Source organism: Anabrus simplex, chromosome 3 (genome assembly GCF_040414725.1).
Source record: "Anabrus simplex isolate iqAnaSimp1 chromosome 3, ASM4041472v1, whole genome shotgun sequence".
NCBI lineage: Eukaryota > Metazoa > Arthropoda > Insecta > Orthoptera > Tettigoniidae > Anabrus > Anabrus simplex.
Window position 1 is genome coordinate 385,303,519 of NC_090267.1, and position 19,424 is coordinate 385,322,942.

Genomic DNA, 19,424 nt, shown 5'->3' on the forward strand with positions numbered 1-19,424 from the left:
ATATCTTTAGGAAATATGAGTAATATTACTTCAGATTTTCTTATTTAGTCACCAATTTCCACTCTTCACTAGTTTAGAATGGCAAAATGCTGTTTACACAAACGCCCACACTACACGTGACGCATTCTGTGCGGCCGTGGAATTCGCATTCGTTCGCCGCACAGCTCCGGCTTTGGTTTGTCGGAGCGATATAGTGATGTACGCCATTGAATCTCAACGTGTCAGATACACTAAGAAGTGTAAACAACTGCATTTATTTACCTTAAAATACCACCCAAATATATATGTCGTAATAAATATTTTGCACGTACCCTTTTCTGATTGTGGTACTTACACATAGCCACTTAGAAGGAATATGTCGATGAAATTTTCATTTCTTCGGGGTTATTTTTCGTTTGTAAAAAGCATATACCGGTAGTTGTTGACTTCAGAGCACAAGAAATTCATAATTTCATTGTAAAGAAAAACCTCATATTTCGGTCGCCATCATATATCGAAAAGTGGAAAATTTCACACTAGGGAATTGGAGTGAAATTGGGCCATACGCCATCCAGGTACCTGGTGGATGAGGTGGTGATTTCGCTCTCTTCCCGGGCCATGAATCATTATCGGACACAGATTATCTACTCCTGTGCGGAATTTGTTGCTTTAGCACTATTTCTGCTGGTGCCCGTGATTGACCTCCTGCGAGACCCCCCTTCATCTTCCTCGAATAATACCTAAGATTCCAGTGGTTCAGTATGTCGTGCCGTTTAATTTTTAAAAGTAAAATCTACAATTATAGAGTTTTATGACACACATAAATCATTATTTGCAACTACAGTATGAATTGTTACCCTTAGAAGTAAGGAGGAGGAAGTAAACAGAGAGGCATGGTAAGCGCTGTGCGGTACCATACGGTACCAACGGAATAATTTGTGTCATAACAGTTAACACAGGAATGCTGACCAATTGCTTGTTATTTCAATTCATGGACTTATATTTCAAGACAATAAACCAAATGATACAAAATCGTATTGTCAATATTTATAAACAAAGTAAAGCAACTTACTTTAGACGGGTAGTCATTTTTATTCCTCTCGACACGATCTCAAATTACAAGCAGTTGTTGCCGCAAACAAATACTCAAATAAAACCTTTTGTTGATTTTAGGCATTGTAGAGAGTATCTCCTTGAAAATGTAAAGCGAAGTTGCCAGATTTATGGCGCGAGTAAGGATCAGTATGAGAAAATCAGAAGGCGCACTGGTACTATACGGTACCGCATGGTGTTGCCGGGTTAAGTGAATAGATGATAGTTACGGAATCATCTGCCTCAAGCAAAAGTATATATGAGAGTTATTGAAATGAAAGAAGAAATATGTGAAGATATGAAACGGATGATATGTATATGAAGATTAGTTGAATAAGAAGAAGAGTAATGATGGTGATACTTATTATTTCGTAATCTAAAATTTTCATTTCCGTATTGACAATTGCACAATTAAAAATAGGAGAGGATTTCCACCAATCAATACTTATTTATTGTATATATTAAATTACAGGACCGGTTTCGACCTCATATTCAAGGTCATCTTCAGCTGAACCATACATACATATTTATATAATGAAGCTTTGATTAAGATTGTGGTGTTGAAGGAATGCTACATGATGATGATGTACATTTAGTTACATACAAATGGGGCACGTCTTAGCGTGAACTGGCGTACACATATACCCCATAACTAATATTTTTAAAAAACATAACCTAAGAATAGCATTCAGAACTACACACAATAGTACCAACATCATACACAATGTCAGGACAATCAACAGCAACAACAAATACAACCACTCAGGGGTATACCGCATCAAATGTAATAACTGCGAGACCAGCTATATCGGACGTACCGGTAGAAACTTCCTAACCCGATATAACGAACACATACACGCAATGAAACACAATCATTTTTCCTCAATAGGACAACATGTCGCAGACTATAAACACAGTTTCACAAACATCGATAACGATATGCAAATCCTAAACATAAACCCCAAAGGCCCCCAGCTCAACATAACAGAAGAATTTTACATCACTTTAGATCAGTATACCAATCCAAATTACAACATAAATGAAATCACAGAAAAAACTAACATCATCTTCAATACAGTTATCCCCGCCCTAAAAAACCCTTACCTTAAGTTAATCGATAAACAGAACGCAACAAGCAACAGAAAAACACCAAACAACATACCCAGCTCCATCCCTACCCCCACAACAACAACTCTTCCTACCCCTCCTTCCCTTCCCCTCACAGCAGCTATTATAAGCCCAAGAAGAACACGAAGTAGTACATTACAAGCTCGCACGTCAAACACAACTCAGCTACACCAACAACAGTAAGTACATATTCCAATTCACACACATAACCCTTAGACATTCCTCCACACAATATCACTTATAACTCAATCTTATCTTCCACAGATAAACATAACATCATTGCACAGCTACAAATGGGAAAGGAGCCACTACTTTGAAACCAATGTCATCCAAATTTACGGACGGACGCCAAAAAGACAACATGAATTGGTTCTAATAAAAGGGCAACACACACAGCAGAGCTGAACATATTTTACTTGAATTTCATCCATACATTTGGCACCTATTTTAAATTGAAAGTGTTTTATCTCACATACGCACGGGAAGACAAAACTTTTATCCATGCAATTTTACAAACTCTAAGAATAGCAGCTGAAGTGCACAACTGTGAATAAGACTTAAATACGGAAGTTAGTCGATGTATTGACCACCAAGCAAGAACGAATGTTCATATGCATGAAGTGTTTTTATATATTGTTTTTATCTTGTACATATATATAAGTTAGTTTAGGAAAAGACGTGTTTTATACACTAGTTTTAAGACCTTCAAGATTTTAGACATACAGTTGCAATATTGTACAGAATGACATATACGCCAGTTCACGCTAAGACGTGCCCCATTTGTATGTAACTAAATGTACATCATCATCATATAGCATTCCTTCAACACCACAATCTTAATCAAAGCTTCATTATATAAATATGTATGTATGGTTCAGCTGAAGATGACCTTGAATATGAGGTCGAAACCGGTCCTGTAATTTAATATATACAATAAATAAGTATTGATTGGTGGAAATCCTCTCCTATTTTTAACTTATTATTTCGTCGAGAGAGAAGAGATAGATTTATTTTAATGGTGATATTGAGTTAAGAGACGCAAGTTAAGGTTAAGAGTGCATATATTTAATCCCATGATATACGTTAATTCTTCGGTATTCCACATCCGACGTTAATTATGATCGATACAGCTTACATATACGGGTAGGCACTGGTAGATCATCGAAGTGAATCTGTATAGGGAAAATTGAGCAGAATTAACCCACATTAACCCAAATTCTTGACCTCAGTCGTGTTTCCTGTAATAAATAGAGATATCATGCATACTTATCCATCTCAATGATGTTATTGAAGAGGTTACCCATAATTAGTTGTTCTTTCTTTATTCGTGTCAGAAGTATAAACCTTACTTACAAATATTTTTAAAAAACCTGATATCTCCATTCCTACTATACAAATATACAGATCTATCATCCAGTCACAGTATTTTAAAAAAAACATGATATCTACATTCCTATTATACAGATACACAGGTCTATTATACAGTCACAGATAAAGCAACAGTTCAAGAGCTAGATAATTCTTGCCCAGTATTGGGCAATGTAAATAGCGCTGGGGGAGGTTGCAATCAAGTCTTTCATAGTGCACATTGAAGGACATAAAACACACCGACAGATGTTGGATCGTCTGCTGCTCTCTGCACTCACAAAGTGATGAATCACTTGAGAAACCCCACTTTTGCAAATTTACTTTTGTTCTGCCAACTTCTGTGCGGAGTCTGTTAAGGACTTTCCATACTGTCCACTTCTCCTGGTGTCCACATGGAAGACTTTGCATCGGCTCTATCCAGTTGGAAAGGTGGTTGATTCTCTCTTTCCATATCTTGACTCTAGCATTCTCTGCTTTCCCCTCAAGGTTAACTGATGTACAGAAGAAACTTTTTCTAGATTTTAGCCTCTGTGTGGCTGGGTGGTATCCATAGAGAGCGTGTGCTTCTGAAGAAGATGATTGGAGCTTTTCTTTGTTAGCTGATACCTACCTACGAATCTCAGCGGGAGCAATACCGGCTAAAAGTTGGACCATCTCAACGGGTGTAGGTTTCAAACATCCAGTAATGATCCTGCAGCTTTCGTTTAGAGCGATGACCTGCTTCGTATGAGCTGACCTGTACCAAACCGGGGAGGCATATTCTCCTGCAGAGTAGCATAGATCTAGAGCTGATGTTCTAATTGTTTGTGATTGTGCTCCCCAACTTGTTCCTGATAATTTTCGTAGAATGTTGTAGCAGCTATCTTTTGTTTTAAGTTTTGGCAATGTTTCTTATGTGTTAATGTGCGATCCACCATAACTCCCAGGTACTTTGGTGTAAAGCTGTGTTCCAGTAAGTTCCCTTTCCAGATTACTTTGAGTTTCTGAGAGGCCTGTGCATGCCGCAGATGGAACGCACAGATTTGAGTCTTAGCTGGAATTGGTTTTTCTCATAATAGGTACCTAGCTCTTCTAATGCAGCAGTCAGAGAGATCTCTGCTTCATCAAAGGTATCAGTTTGAGTTGCAAGTGCAAGGTCATCGGCATAGTTGTTAAAGATATCTGTTGTGGAAGTCTTCTTAGATGACGTAACACACATTTTCAGAAATGATTAAGATGTTGCAAGTTACTGATCATATGTTAATATGTCGTACGTGATATAATGATTGGGACTTATTTTTGAATTTTTAAGAGAAACAATATCCACATGAGCTATTGGTAATGGTAATTTAAATTATTTTAAAAAATGCAATGATGTTGAATGACTTATTTATCTTTTCTTCCTGACGTGTCTGCATATGAGAACCACAAACTGAAATCCTCTATGTAAATCTTGATCAATATTTTTCTTATATCATTAGTCAGCTATGATGATATGAAATCATGAATACATAAAATATTGATATTTAACTCTAGGCAAAAGAAGATTGACCGATAATTTTCCAGAATGATCTGCAAAAATGTTATGATTTCTTTTAAGAGAGTCTAGGGAAATATTTTCATTCAAACAGACAAGAAATGAACCGAAACGTGATCTTAATTTAATCTGATAGAATTTTACGAAGCATCTCAAGATTGTGTTCTACTTTCCAACAAAATTGTTGTAAATTTTTTATGTATGAATCAAAGATCTTTGAACATTTTCCTCATTAATTAATTTTAGGAGCAGGGAAAGACTTATTTCCAAGAATATTTCATTCTTATTTCACTTTCAAGATTCTTTTAACTTAATAAATGATCATAGTCAAACTTAATGACTTGCTAATGATATTTTAAGATAAGTAGTTATAGACAACCGTAGGTTAAGTATTATGGAATTTCATGAAGCGAAAATGATTGATTTGCGAGATGGAGATATCCATCAGATTAATTCAAGTGAACCCAGCCATCGAGCACACCCAACGTCTTTTATTTGGGACCCACGACTTCAAGAATATTCAAAGTTAGGAATATGCATGTTAAAATGAGCTAGTCAGGATTTCTTTACGGCCCAGCCTGGACGCGGGAACAGTGCATATGGGATGTGCTGGTTTATGTACAATGTGCTCAAATGCCCGCAGTTGTCTGTGTACCTCACGAGATAAGGACGCACCGCTACTCACGTTGTCTTGAGGGGTCATCTAACAGCCTAATGCATGGCTACGCCTACAGATGGAGTATAACTTCGATTTGACATACCCAAGGAACCCCATCTACCAAATTAACATTCACATCCCAGACGTTACAATACATGTTCCCTTAATTTTTTGAACGGTGTACAATCCACAAGTATAGATTTTATACTAGATCACAAGACATTTTAACAGAAGTTCTTTCAGTTCCTTTATTTTGACAACTACATCCAAAAAACGATTGAATTCATAGAAACAAACAACATAAAGGAAATAAAGAAAGACCCCACCAGAAATTTAAAGACAAAAATAAAAGAAAAACTGAAGGAGACACAGTTCATAATATACGAAAAAGACATTAGTCCTATGAACGCAAGATGCCCAACTTCAAAGTCTCTCCCAAAAATCCACAAAGAGAATTACCCCGTTATACCCATAAATAAATTGCCGAAACAGTCCTATATTTTAACTATCGAAAATTTTACTTAAACACCTACAAAAACACATCAAATTACAAGACAACAAACCAATATCTAACTCTTTGGAAGCGATTTCCAAAATACTATCAACGGAAATAAACGAGGAAACTATAAAGGTATCATGTGATGTGACAAACATGTATTCCAACATTCCTATTACAGAGACCACAGACTTAACAGAAGAAAACTTAGAGAACCAAGACAGACAAGGTCACACAGAAATTAATGAAACGATAAATTTATTAAGTCTAATATTAGACAATAATTGCTTTACTTTCAATGAGAAGTACTACCAGCAAAACACAGGTTTACCAATGGGGGAGGGGGCGCTTTCAGGTTTCTTAGCCAACATTTACTTAAATAATCATGAGAAAACCATTTTGGACATACATCAGAAGAATATAAAATTATGGCTCCTGTATGTTGACGACATGGTAGTATTTGTAAACGGAGACCTCATTAACCCTGAAACACTTCTGGGTTTTTTAAACCCTCAGCGCCGACCTCTATACGTGGTACAGACCCATACATGGTTTCGCATTTACGGCTATAGCGCGAAGAGTTTGAGTTATCGATGTGCAAATTGTTTCGATTCCAAGAAGAAATTTTAAGGTTTATCAGTGTTGTAAAATAGGAATTGAAGATCGTTAAACTGTAGTTGGTTTTACGAGGATAAATATTTGTAAGTCTGAGCACTGATCTCAGATTTTTCAAGTCTGTTTGCTTCATTTATTCCCACAGAATAAAGTGAGGAAATGATGATCTGAGAAGTTTGTCTTTTCGCATGATGTTCTTTGCTCTATTTTTACATTGATAGTGAGGTTTACTTATTATATTTGTCTTTATTTCTCGGCTTGTAATATTTTCGTAACTCTCCACGAGCGCTCTGTGTAGGCATCAGTTAGTGTTGCTTTCTGTCATACAATACGAGAACCAGTTCTGCATGTTACATATCTCGTTTGAAGGACGATGTCTCGACCTTTTATCTGAAATATGTATCAAGTTGGTTTGTTTTGTCATAAATGTTATTCCCCTCATTCAGTTCCGTCCTGCTGCTTTCGGTCGCGCTGCAGCTTCATCAGTCCGTATGACGCACCCCGTTCAATGGCTAACTCCAGCCATGGTTTGACTGACAGTAACGTTGCAAGTGATAAAAATCATTATTGTCCGTATTGAAGATACTGAATGTAGGATGCTAAATGGTTTATTTTGTCACCTATTCAATACATATGTCTCAAGTGGAATAGAGAATAAATTCCTAAATGTAAAATTTATATGTACTGAATAGGTGACAAAATAAACCATTTAGCATCCTACATGACAGTAACGTGCTTGAAATATTGCATAATTCAGATGAAAGTTTCGTCGGAAGTAGTAGTGACAGTATGAGCAGCAGTGATAATGAAATAGATGTGGTAAATTATGAGAGTGACGATTAGGAGGAACCAGTACTTTGAAATTTTGTGCGGGAGCCTATGGATAATTATACATAGGCCTACAGGTCAAAGGGAAGTTTTCAACAATGAATTCAGACTCCCAAATTCTATAATAATATTCAGAGAAGTCACAGGGATAAACATTGAGTAGTTATCTTATCAAGTTTAGCTAGTGGAAGGTTTGTTTACAAAATACGCTCGCTCGGATGGGGAATGAAATATTCAAGGCCGGCGCACATCAGATAATACAGTTCCAAGGTTGCAGGAAAGACGTTTTATGACGAAATTAGCACCAAAGAGTGAAAAATCCAAACCTCAGATGTATCGTGTGTTCAAAACATGAAAAAAAAAAAGTCTGTGTACTGCCGCCAGGAGTGTGACGTGGGTCTCGGTCTCGAAGAGTGCTTAGAACACTATAACACGAAACTAAATTATTAAGGTACCGTAATGTCTAACAATTTTGTAATTATCTGCATGTACATAGTTCTATCATAAGGAATTCCAAATTTCGTGAATATTGGGCCAATCTTATACTTGCAGTACCGCTTTAAGTGAATAAACGTATTACAGGCGTGCGTAGTTGAAATCTCACCCGGCTGCGAGGTAGGAAGTTCTTTAAATGGCTGCGACGCTGAAGGGTTAAATTTGCTTGACAGCAACATCAAATACACTATGGAAAAAGAAAACCATAAAAAGTTAAATTTCTTGGACTTTACATTAACCCTTTTAGTACCAGTCACTTATAGGTAGTGTATACGAAGAATACCAGGCTTATTTTTAAGAAATTGCAATGTTTCAGTAAAATCATTATAACTTTCTTATAATTGAAGATATGCCTCCGACATTTTAACTTATCATAGAAAAGGAGGTTCTTTACATGTTTTTAAATTCACAAGCTGTTATATTAACGCTATAACATATAAAAAATTATTAGTTTAACAATTATCAAAATGAAAATTGAAAAGTCATAATTGAGATAAAGAAGCACAAATCAAAATTAAAATTATGCACTGAAAAATAGCATTGTCTGCAGATACATGCTCTTGGTTCACTATTTGCAAAATTTCAATAACCTAGGCATTAAAGTTTCTAATTTTAAAAATATTTTATGACCAGGTGTTTCGAGATACAGTGGGGAGGGCTCGAACCGTGTGTCATTTCCAACTGAAACTTCACTGAACACTGTGTTATGCATGTAGGCATTGTTGTCATTACTGCCTGCATCACGGCCTACACTGTCTTCATTTGAGTCACTTTCCGAATCAGCATCACTGTCACTTTCACTAATGACAATGCCACAAGGTTTATTGTACTGTGGAATGTCATCGCTACACTCACTTCCTGTCTCTGAAATAACATCACCAACATCATTATTATATAACCCTGATATAGCTACATCTTCATCAGACTCGATATAGTCGTCATTGGCACAGAGTTTTAATATATTCAGCTAAATCGTCATCATTCTCGAACACATCGTGCGCGGCAGAGACCATTTTCCTACTCAAACTTTTACGGTGTACAGAATATAGGTCGCTTTCATAAAATCATATCTCCGTAAATAAAGCGATTGGCACGATAGTTGTGGTAGATTTAGAAACTACAGGTTCCGAAGAGTCTAGATCACCTGCATTGTGCTGCTATATGTTCGGAAACTAAGAACTACAAGCAAATACAAAACTGCTTGCATAAGGAGCGCTATTGCGTTTCCGGCAATTTTTGCTCACTCGCCGAGGAACGCTTTTGCGCTCTCTGGTATTCTAAAGGTTAACAAAAAAACAATAGGATAGATTTTGATATTTTTAGGAAACCCACTCAGATCACCACCACCACCAACAAAAATTCCAACCACCCAGGAACTCACAAACAAGCAGCTTACAACACCTACATTATTAGATTATTATTATTAAAAATCCCCATGAGTAACGAAAACAAACTGAAAAAATTAGAATAATGAAACAAATTGCTAAAGCAAATGGCTAGAGCCCAGAAATGATAGACAAAATCATACGTAAAAAAGAAAATGGGGAAGAAAAGAAAAACCGTGAGAGAAGAAAGGAAATTTCTGAATGTAGTCAGTTTGTAACATTTACACATTTTGGAAATAAAGTTTTATAAATCGCTAATATATTTAAGAAATTTCAACTCAAAACAGCATTTAGAACCAGAAATAAAATATCAAAACATATACAGTCTATATTGGTTAAGACGTCCCTCTCTAGCACATTTCCCTGGTTATTACACCATTGTTCTAAAGTAACCTGGATAGCACATTTATGTCAGTCTTTAGTACGTTCGTAACTCCCACCATAAGAAATTTAAATTAGCGCTCCCAGCCACGTTGCATGCACAACAGGCCAGCAACAACTGGCCTGGGCAAGGATTTGGTAAAGAATTTAATTTCACGACCCCGGAGCGTGGTCTACAGCTGTCCCAAGCCAGTCTTATTCTCTTTGCATCTGATATGTTACGTTCATGAGGGCTCCTTCAGATGGCGTGGGTTCAACCCACTTCTGCGCTTAGCCGCCGGCCCACCTAGGCCTAAACCAAGAACTGACTGTTCAAACCGAACCTTAAGGATAACGCGGAGGCGGAGAGTAACAGTGCGCGGGAGAAATGTTTGAGTGGGCAGTCTGTGGTAAGTCGCGATCCCACGTCCACAGTTACATGTTATTTGACATTAGTTTTTATGAATATCATCATACACAGCAGATCGACAGTGCTGCGGCCTGTATCAGAAGCCGATAGTGTACCAATAAGAAAGTAGAAATGGATTTAGACGATAAACAAAAGTAGGCCCGCTCTTACTCATTTGATTTCTCAATATAAAAGTCATTCGTGTGCTTTTCTTTTTCGTTTCATGTGTGATTTGCAGTGGTTGTTCTGGAACCCAAAATAGACATTTGAGAACTTAATAACTTTAATGTCGGAAATACCAGCGGTCCTGTGTTTGGGGTAGCATGATATTATTTCAGACCTGTTATTGAGAAAGTATCCTCAAAATTGTACCCATCTCCTTCCCTAACAAAATTTGAAGGGCACAGCATGCTTGAACTACTTTGTATTTTCTAAGTGTAGAAAGTAAACAAAGACTATGATGGTCCATATTTATTACCCACAATGGAAAGAGCGTTGAAAAGGATCCGCCAGAAAGCGCATGGAGTTTTGCACCGCTCAACCGCCTGTGTGTGAAAGTCAGCAGAAGCGGGTACCATACATCCTCTTATGCAAACGAGCGCGTTTTACTACCCTGTCGTCTAAAAGAGGCCTGAGTGACTTGTAACAACGTACGTAAATTAGGCCTTGGCCTACTGTACTTACGCATAGTGGTTTGCAGGATATTCAGTTATGGAGAAGAAGAAAGCTAGACAGTTCATAGATGATGAAAAATTGAAGTTTATTGAGAAAGCAGATGCTAAACCACACATGAAACGTGTGCATATCGCTCAGATGTTAGACTTTCCTGTGACAACTTTAAACATAATTGCAAAAGACTGCTGCGAGGCATATAATTCGCATTTCTTACACCGCTTTTTCCTTAATGTTTTACTATGTTGGTGCTCTTAAAATGTATTATTTGTTTATTTATTTCATAAATTATAATTGTAAACACTCCTTTCTTTGTTCTCATCATAATTATTTTTACGTTCAAACCTAACTTTAAATTTAACAGCGAATTTTTTATTACTTTTTAGCATGTTCCCTCTTTAAGCAATTTCTTTTCGGTCCCTACAAAAACGTCCTATCCAGTTTCAGCTGTATATAATGCACATTGTATCAACAAAAAAGAAGTCTACACCAATTCGGGAGTATATCGACTCACTTATGATGACTGCAAAACGTTTTATACAGGAAGGACTGGCCGAGCCTTGAATCAAAGATATCAAGAACATTTCAAGGCCATAAAGTACAACAAATACCAGCTTTTGCAGAACACATTTATGACAATGATCGTAACTTTTGGGGATGGAAGAGGACATGAAATTAATTGTTAAAGGTAATTATGGATTTGAACTAAATACTCGCAAAAACATTGCGATATTCCTGGCGAAGATAACAGAACCTGATCAAATTTTAAATGAAACAGTCTCAAGCAACATATTGTTCACAACCTTGAGGTTACATGTTAACATGTGCTTCCAGTGTGCCCCATACTTAAAGCTGAATGTTTGTCTAATACTAGATCGACAGCCTGAGCACGAGAATAAGCCAGCCCTGCCTATGTTGATCTCAACAGGACTGTTTAAAACTTATCTAAACTCATTGTGACAACACACTTATGTGAAAAATGTTTTAAAATAATTTCAATACTGATGTTGGACCTTAGAGTCCAAAAACTGGTTTTAAAATAAAATTTAGTGGGCTGATACAACTCTGTATGATTATAATAATAATAATTACTACCATCAGCACTGTTAATAAGATATTGATATTTTATAACAAAACGAATTATCCACCACTGGTCGTGTTACTCCCAGAGTAAAAAGAGATTGCGTGTGAGAAGTCTTTTAGAAGTGGAGTGTGACGAATTTGCAAGTAATTTAGGAGAGGATTCTAGTGATGCAAGAGACAAGGAATCTTCTGATCTACAGTGAATCAGAGCCTATTGCAATTTCAGATTCATGAAATACCTGTTACTTAATAAGGCCTACTTGCTAACTGTCATGGCAAATATATTTTATAGCAGTGATAACGCATTTTTATCATCTCAAATATGTTCAGGCAAAGCAGCTATACCCGACATGTTCATATTTGCGTAAACACCACGTGGAACTCTAGGAGTGATATGAAATAATTGTTTATGCCTACGTTATTTTCATTTTTTCATTAAATTTTTTTTTCAAAACTATCCTTTCTATAATTAGGATGCAGCTATTATTTGCATAAATATAGTATGCACTTTCAGGCCTAAAGTGAAACAAACAAAGGTCAATCACAAGCACAGCTTTAATTTACAAAATACAAGCAAAACTGCATATCTCTCCTATTTTTCTGTCTGGAGATCATTCTGGTTCTATGCTGAGGAGACATGATATTCATTTACATCTGATCACGCTCTAGGCTGAAAATGGTTAGTACGTGCAGCAGCCATCATGCTTGACTGCAGGAAGAATGCAGCGAGTTAGTAAATAGATTCATTATTAGAATAAACAGCTGCGACCAGTGGCTCATGGTATATATTCCTTAAGTCCTTGCTATCTTCTTCCAGTACATGTGATACTTCTTCGAAGATGAGGAGGCTGGTGAGAAAAACAAATTACTAAGTTACTATGCTTGAACTTCTGAACATACCGTAGAGTAGACCTTAAAATCATCCTACTCCTCCTCTCTTTCCTTCCTTCCTTCACTTTGTTCCTAGTCCAGGCTTCCTTTTGCACTCTTTATTGAACATCCAGCTTATTCTAGGTTTCCCTCTCGCTCTCTTTCCCTCGAAATTCATCACCGTCATCTCTTTTTGGTATTCTTTCCTCCTCCTCCTTCCTCTTCACATGTCCAAACCATCTTAGTTTACTCCTATCAATTCTCTCATTTAGGTTTTCTATCCCCACTTCCTTCCTCAAGTCTTAATTTCTCAATCTGTCTTTCCTTTATACTTCTTAGCTACTTCATTTTACTGGCATGAAACACTCTCCTCCCCACTTGTCATTTGCAGGTCTCTGCTGCATAGGTCAATATGGATGCATGCAGTAGAACCACAATTGTACGTTCCCGGAAACTGCGTTTTCCCGTATTATCCGTTCAAAGTACAGGGACCTGCGAGCATCACAATTTAATCATGTTGTAAAAATCCCGCATTATCAGTTCCTCAAAGAAACGATTTCCCGTACGAACCGTCCAGAATTTTTAGTCTCATCAACGCTAAATCCTCGATCACGCGTTTTTGAAGAAACTGTACGTCACGAAAAGGACGGCTATGGCATACTTACGGAACTTGGTGTTAAGTACCAGTCATTGCAGTAATTTGAGGAAGTACTGTACCGAGCTGGAAAAGCGATCGACAGTGAACTTGCATAAGGGACCATCTTAGCATCGCATTCGGTTGGTATTATTTAGAGAATCGAAATCATAAACCAGAGAGCGCATTTCGACAGTTCTACTTGAAGATGGAACGAGTTTCGTCAAATGTTCGTACTTGCAAAACGTCTACATTATGTCCAGGGTGAGATGTTTATTTTTTCACTTTTTTGGAGTGTATCGCCGAACAGGTTTTCGGCACTTCCCTCAGGACACTGTATAGTCACTGAGCTTTTAGGCAGGAATTGAAACTGCTCCTTTTGGGGTAACACAAGTTTAGAATTTTAGTATTATTGTATACAATTATGTTATCGAGACCAGAACAGATGTTGCACCTTACATGCATAAATCCATGGGAGGTTTTGGGATTGTCTACTACTGTTTTGGTCCTAATGTAAGACTGGGAATTTCACGTTTTTGTGTTAAAGTGTTATAAAACAGCAGTCTTTTTATTTGCGCACGTTACATTCAAAAACTTTGTATAATTTCGCACTCGTACAGACTTGTACAGCGAGCATGCTTTTCAGCTGAGCTCAAGGTCGCGAATAGCCGTAAATTCTGAAGTTTTTATTATATTCTTTGACTTATCAATTTGATTGTGATTAGTGACAGGCATAAATAAATATAATGCATTCTAGAACTTGAGAATCGATATATTTGAAACCATATTCTCGAGTTCAGCATAACCTTTAAAAATCGATGTAGGCCTAATTCACGCGGTACAAGATTTCCATAAACTGACTATGAACAGTATACCGGTAACCAAATTACAATGGAAGATTTAAAGAAAAAGAGATTTTGCCATCATGTTGGGTGCTATTGTATCCAATGTGCTTTATTTTATTAGATTAGAGAATTAAAAACTACTTGTGGTCGATTGTTGTTTGGCCTGGTGTTATTAGGTTTTTCGAAGTTTGATCAAAGATGCTAAACTGAAAAGAAATTTTCAGAGGAAACTGATGAAGTTTCCCCATTAAAACCGAATGTACTAGTCTCCAAGAGCTTCAAAAGGACTGGGATTTCGAATGCACTAGACGGTTCCGAAGATGACGCAGTGTGGCAGGGAGACGAAGAATCTGATACTGGTATTAACAGAGGCGAGGACGGCGCATCAGATAGCGAAACCTGCGATAGCGACACCGAAGATTTGGAATAAATTGCGTACCGGTAAGTCCGCATTTCACAACAAAGCGATAATTTTTTGCAAGTGTAATATTTTAACTTTAATACTCAAATTAATGACAAATTAACTTAATACGTTCATTTTTATTTTCAGGTTGGAAAAACGTTCGCCGAATTGTTGCGAAAAATTATGAATTTTGTTTTAGACTATTTTAATTATTTTGATGTATAAACGCGAGTATTACGTGCATCTTAAATTTGTATCAAATACAATTTAGTTATAAATAAATTTTTTGAGTAATACAAATACTGGTATTAAATATTCATCGTATAATGGTCGCACCCTACAATTTTTTTCGAAAATTTTAGTATAAAAAGTGCGACGATTATGCCGTGAAATACGGTATAAGTATACACATTTCTTTTTTGTGATGTTTAGCCGAATTGTCAATGGCTCACTTGTTCCCAGATATTCAGTTTTCCCGTGTTGTAGGTTTTTCCTTGGTCCCTCCGAAAACACAGAATCAAGGTTTGACTGTAATATATTTTGTACATTATCTCTTTACACTTCCTTGGTACTTCCTTATTCCACACAAGGTTTCTTACACTCTGGTAGAGCTCATTGGCCTGTTGCACTCTCCTACTAATCTCCATGTCCAGTCTTGTATTCTGCGTTAATTCACTCCCTAGGTACTTACCATACCTTTCAATTTTCTTGTTCAGTGCACCAAGTTGTTCTACTTCTTTGCTGTTTGCTTCCCAGACCACAATATCATCTGCAAGGGGAATACTGTACTGATTATCAAGTTCTTGGCCCTAAAATATGTATTAACTTCTTAGTATAGAAATGTAACAGAACATGAAATGCTACTGTAAACGGCGTGTGGTACCGCACGGTTTCGCCATGTTTCCTCTGTTCCCATATCAAGCTAATGAGAAGTTAGGTATTCATTTATATATCTGAGATTCCTTTCATCTACTACAAATGCATTTAATTCTCAGAAATTTTAGTGTACACTTACTTGTACAATCACTGAAAATGAAAATCCATAGCCTGTTTCCAGTCATTTGACCGGGTGAGGAATGGAATGAATGGAAGTCCCCATCTAGCGGTGAGGATAGGAATTGTGCCAGCTGCCAGTCTGTCACACTCCTCTGGGGCAATGATTAATGAATGATAGATGAAATGAAATGACATTGGAGAGTGTTGCTGGAATTGAATATGACAGGCAAAACCAGAATACCAGTAGAAAAACCAGTCCTGCCTCCCCTCTGTATAGCACAAATCTCACACTGACGGACCGTGATTTGAACAACGAAACCCAGTGGTGAGAGGCTGGTGTGCTGTCGCCGGAGCCACGGAGGCTCTTCTTATAAAATCAATCATGCTACCCATCTCAGACGAGCAGCCATAGTCGCTTCATTTGAAAAACATGCAAATTCAGAGCGGTATAAGCACTCTAAACATGGCAAATAAAACGTGCACGCTAACTGTGCTGAATGATTCCCAAAAGGTATGTCTTTTATTCAATGTGTAATTATGGCACCCTTTTCGATAACTGGGATAAATTCACAACTAAGTATTTTTTATTTTCCACCTTGTTGATACATTAGTAATGTAGTAATGTAATACTAATGTACTGACAAGGTGGAAAATAAAAAATTCTTAGTGTTGAATCTGTTAAAGTGTGATGCGGACTATGAACCTGATTTTATGTAATAACTGGGATAAAATCGTTAATACTATCCGATGGTACTTTATGGTACTGCAAGTCTTTCCTGGGTTACAGCATTACAAATACATTATATTTCTAATGTCATTTCTACATGAATATGTACGTTATCTCATTCCACCAAACTACATTTTTTCACTTCAAAAAGGTGTGAAGCTTCAATTCTGAATTTAAACTTGTAGTACCTAGAAGAACAACCATGGTGATGAAGTCCAAGCTCACTCCACTAATATGTGCCACACATGTGTAAGAACACTCAGCATATTGCTGTGCAAATGGTATTAACGCTGGAATAAATGTTAAAATGTGTGCTTTTGGGAACTGATATTGGTGTTTAATTACAATGAATTATAAAAAGAAATAATTATGCAGAATAGAGACGGAATTCTGTCCTGTATTATGAGGACTGAGACTAAAGAAATGTTTGTGACAGAAGAGGCTGTGAACCGGCTTATGAATTGTCCCACATGTGACAGTAAATTTGTGGCCTGAGTTGAATGGAAAAAGTGGGCCAGTGTGGTGTTTCATTAAATGAGCGTACAAAAGTATGCAGTTACATTTTATATTAACAGAATAAGAGTTAGTCACTAGAGATCTCCAGTAAAAATCTAAATAAAAGGATAGGTTAATGATACCCTTACCAGGATAGGAAGGGAAAAAAGCAGTAGTCAGGAATTTTCAGGTACCCAAAGGATTAACAATGAAGGGGTCACGTCTTCGAGTCTCGCTCATGTAGAAGGGTCGGGTGTGCATTCACGCTCCCAGGAGGAGAAGTCGCGATTTCTTCAAGGGTTGTACAGTGTTTGTTTCAGATTTATGTCATAGTTGTATTTTCGCCATCTTTGATTTCTTGTGTGTTGTTTGAGCACTGTAACCGACTTCCTCAGTACAGTGGGGTTGATGATTGTGGTTGTAATGTCACTGTTTCATGCTGGTGTATTTTGGAGGGGATATTTTTTTCATTTAGGATGGTCTTTCTAATCAATATGGGCATATATTATTTCCCAGTGTTTCTAATGCCAGTGTCACCAGGACTATTAATGTTGCCTTATACATACCTTATCAAATTCTGCTTGGATCTGTTGCTTTATGGCAGGTTTTTCATTTTCAAAGAATACTGATAATTTCTGTCCCATGTAGAGATAGAGTGTTCCTGTAAACTGAATGCCTGCAGAACGCACACCTGGATGAGTAGCACTTATGGCTTTCTTTACGTTCTCTATCACTCCTTTTGGCTGAACCCTGGGGAAGATGGCGAAAAATAATCCGTTACAGCATAGAGAAATATCACCATGTTTGAGAGATTATTAAAATTAATGTAAAAATAGAGTGCTTAAGAGAACAATGAACAAAAGAGAGGACACCTAACAGAGCACTGGTTGTTAATTTCTGGGAGAAGGAAGATATGTTTTCAAAATTTTAAGTTAAACTTCACAGCAAATAAGTAACTTACGCAAAGCCAAATTCCATAAGAGCACCAGCCAGCCAATTGAGAGCTTCTAATTGCACTTTAGGATTTTTTTGGTTGAAGGCGAAGTCAAGTACCTGTGTTGCTACCAAATTCAAACTTGCTGCATCTGCCAAAGCAGAAAGAGTTTCAGCAGCCAGTGCACCATTTTTAGGATCACCCAGTTTATCAGCTACATCAACAACACAGGCATCAGCTGATACACTACAACATAAAGAGTTATATATCTCAATTACAAAAAGGACACTCCATTAATAATAGAAAATTGGGTAGTAAATTACAGTTTTATTGAATAATGTGTAATAGGGAACACATCCTAACGATAAATAAATAAATAAATTAATTAATTAATTAATTAAATCCACCTATCTAGTGGTCAGCACACTGTATAACAGCGTCAGAAAATAAAACATTCACAGTATGAATCTGTGGCCTTCTGATGTGGTGGAGCAATCTTTCAATTATTCCACATAAAATGAATGTTTAGATCATGAATGTCCCCATAAATACCACAAAAATGGCAGTTTACATACTCTTAGCAACAGTTAAATCTGAAGACCACAGACATCACAATAATATAGACGATCTTTTTAACTCTAACAATAATGCAAGATAAAAGCTACACCAAAAGGGCATCATAATACTGTATTGTTTTATGTTTAGACTAAGATTTTTTTCAAAGAAAAAGTGACGCACAAATGCTGGACGTATGTGCAAGAGATATCAATTTTAACCCTAGAAATGCGGACCATCTTTCAGGAAGATGGTGCACTATTTCTTCAAGTGCGATCGTCTTTCTGAGAGACTAATTCTTCCGCCCTAGGTTTATAATTGGAACCAGATGGCACCGATAGAGATACTAGCTGAACACTTATCTTCACTTTTAAAAGTCTTTGAAAGACAAGAAATGGTCTGGAGAATTTTTCAGCTGTAGAAGTTAAAGTACTTTCATTTGTTCTTGGAATCAAGATGGCAGCCCCCTTTGTTGACTATTCTGAAATAAAGCGCTCGATTTTGATTTGACAACACTGATGGTACCAGTGGGTATTGTGTTGATTCCGACGAGGTAATTATTCCTGAAAGTAGTGAAAGTGACAGCGGAGTACAAGGTACCTCGGAAGTAATGGGAAATTACGATAACTGGAATGATGTTAAAGTCGGTGCAGATTATTTTATTATTGGCATTACGTCAATTTTTTAAGAAACCAGCAAAGGGATAAGTGTGAACTGTTGATATTTGCGTGGATTGCTACAAGGACTGTGATCACAACACAGGAAAGAAGAATTTGGCCTAATAAAACTAATATAAGCTAGAGGTTCAAAATTCGTGAAAAGAACTCAATCTGTTTCGATGAAAAATTATGTTTTACTTAGCATTCAAAATGAAAAATGGA

The 19,424-nt window shown here is 36.9% G+C and overlaps 1 protein-coding gene across 1 annotated transcript in view; it reads right to left on the minus strand.

Moving 5' to 3' along the window:
- The window catches only part of msps (msps cytoskeleton-associated protein 5), a 414,143-nt gene that overhangs the window by 230,543 nt on the left and 164,176 nt on the right, over positions 1-19,424 (minus strand). Inside the window, exons 14-15 of the mRNA XM_068226728.1 lie at positions 18,016-18,234; positions 17,621-17,804 (exon numbers count right to left, since the gene is read on the minus strand). Of these exons, the coding sequence (XP_068082829.1) occupies positions 17,621-17,804; positions 18,016-18,234 (403 nt within the window). The remainder of the gene's footprint in view (positions 1-17,620; positions 17,805-18,015; positions 18,235-19,424) is intronic.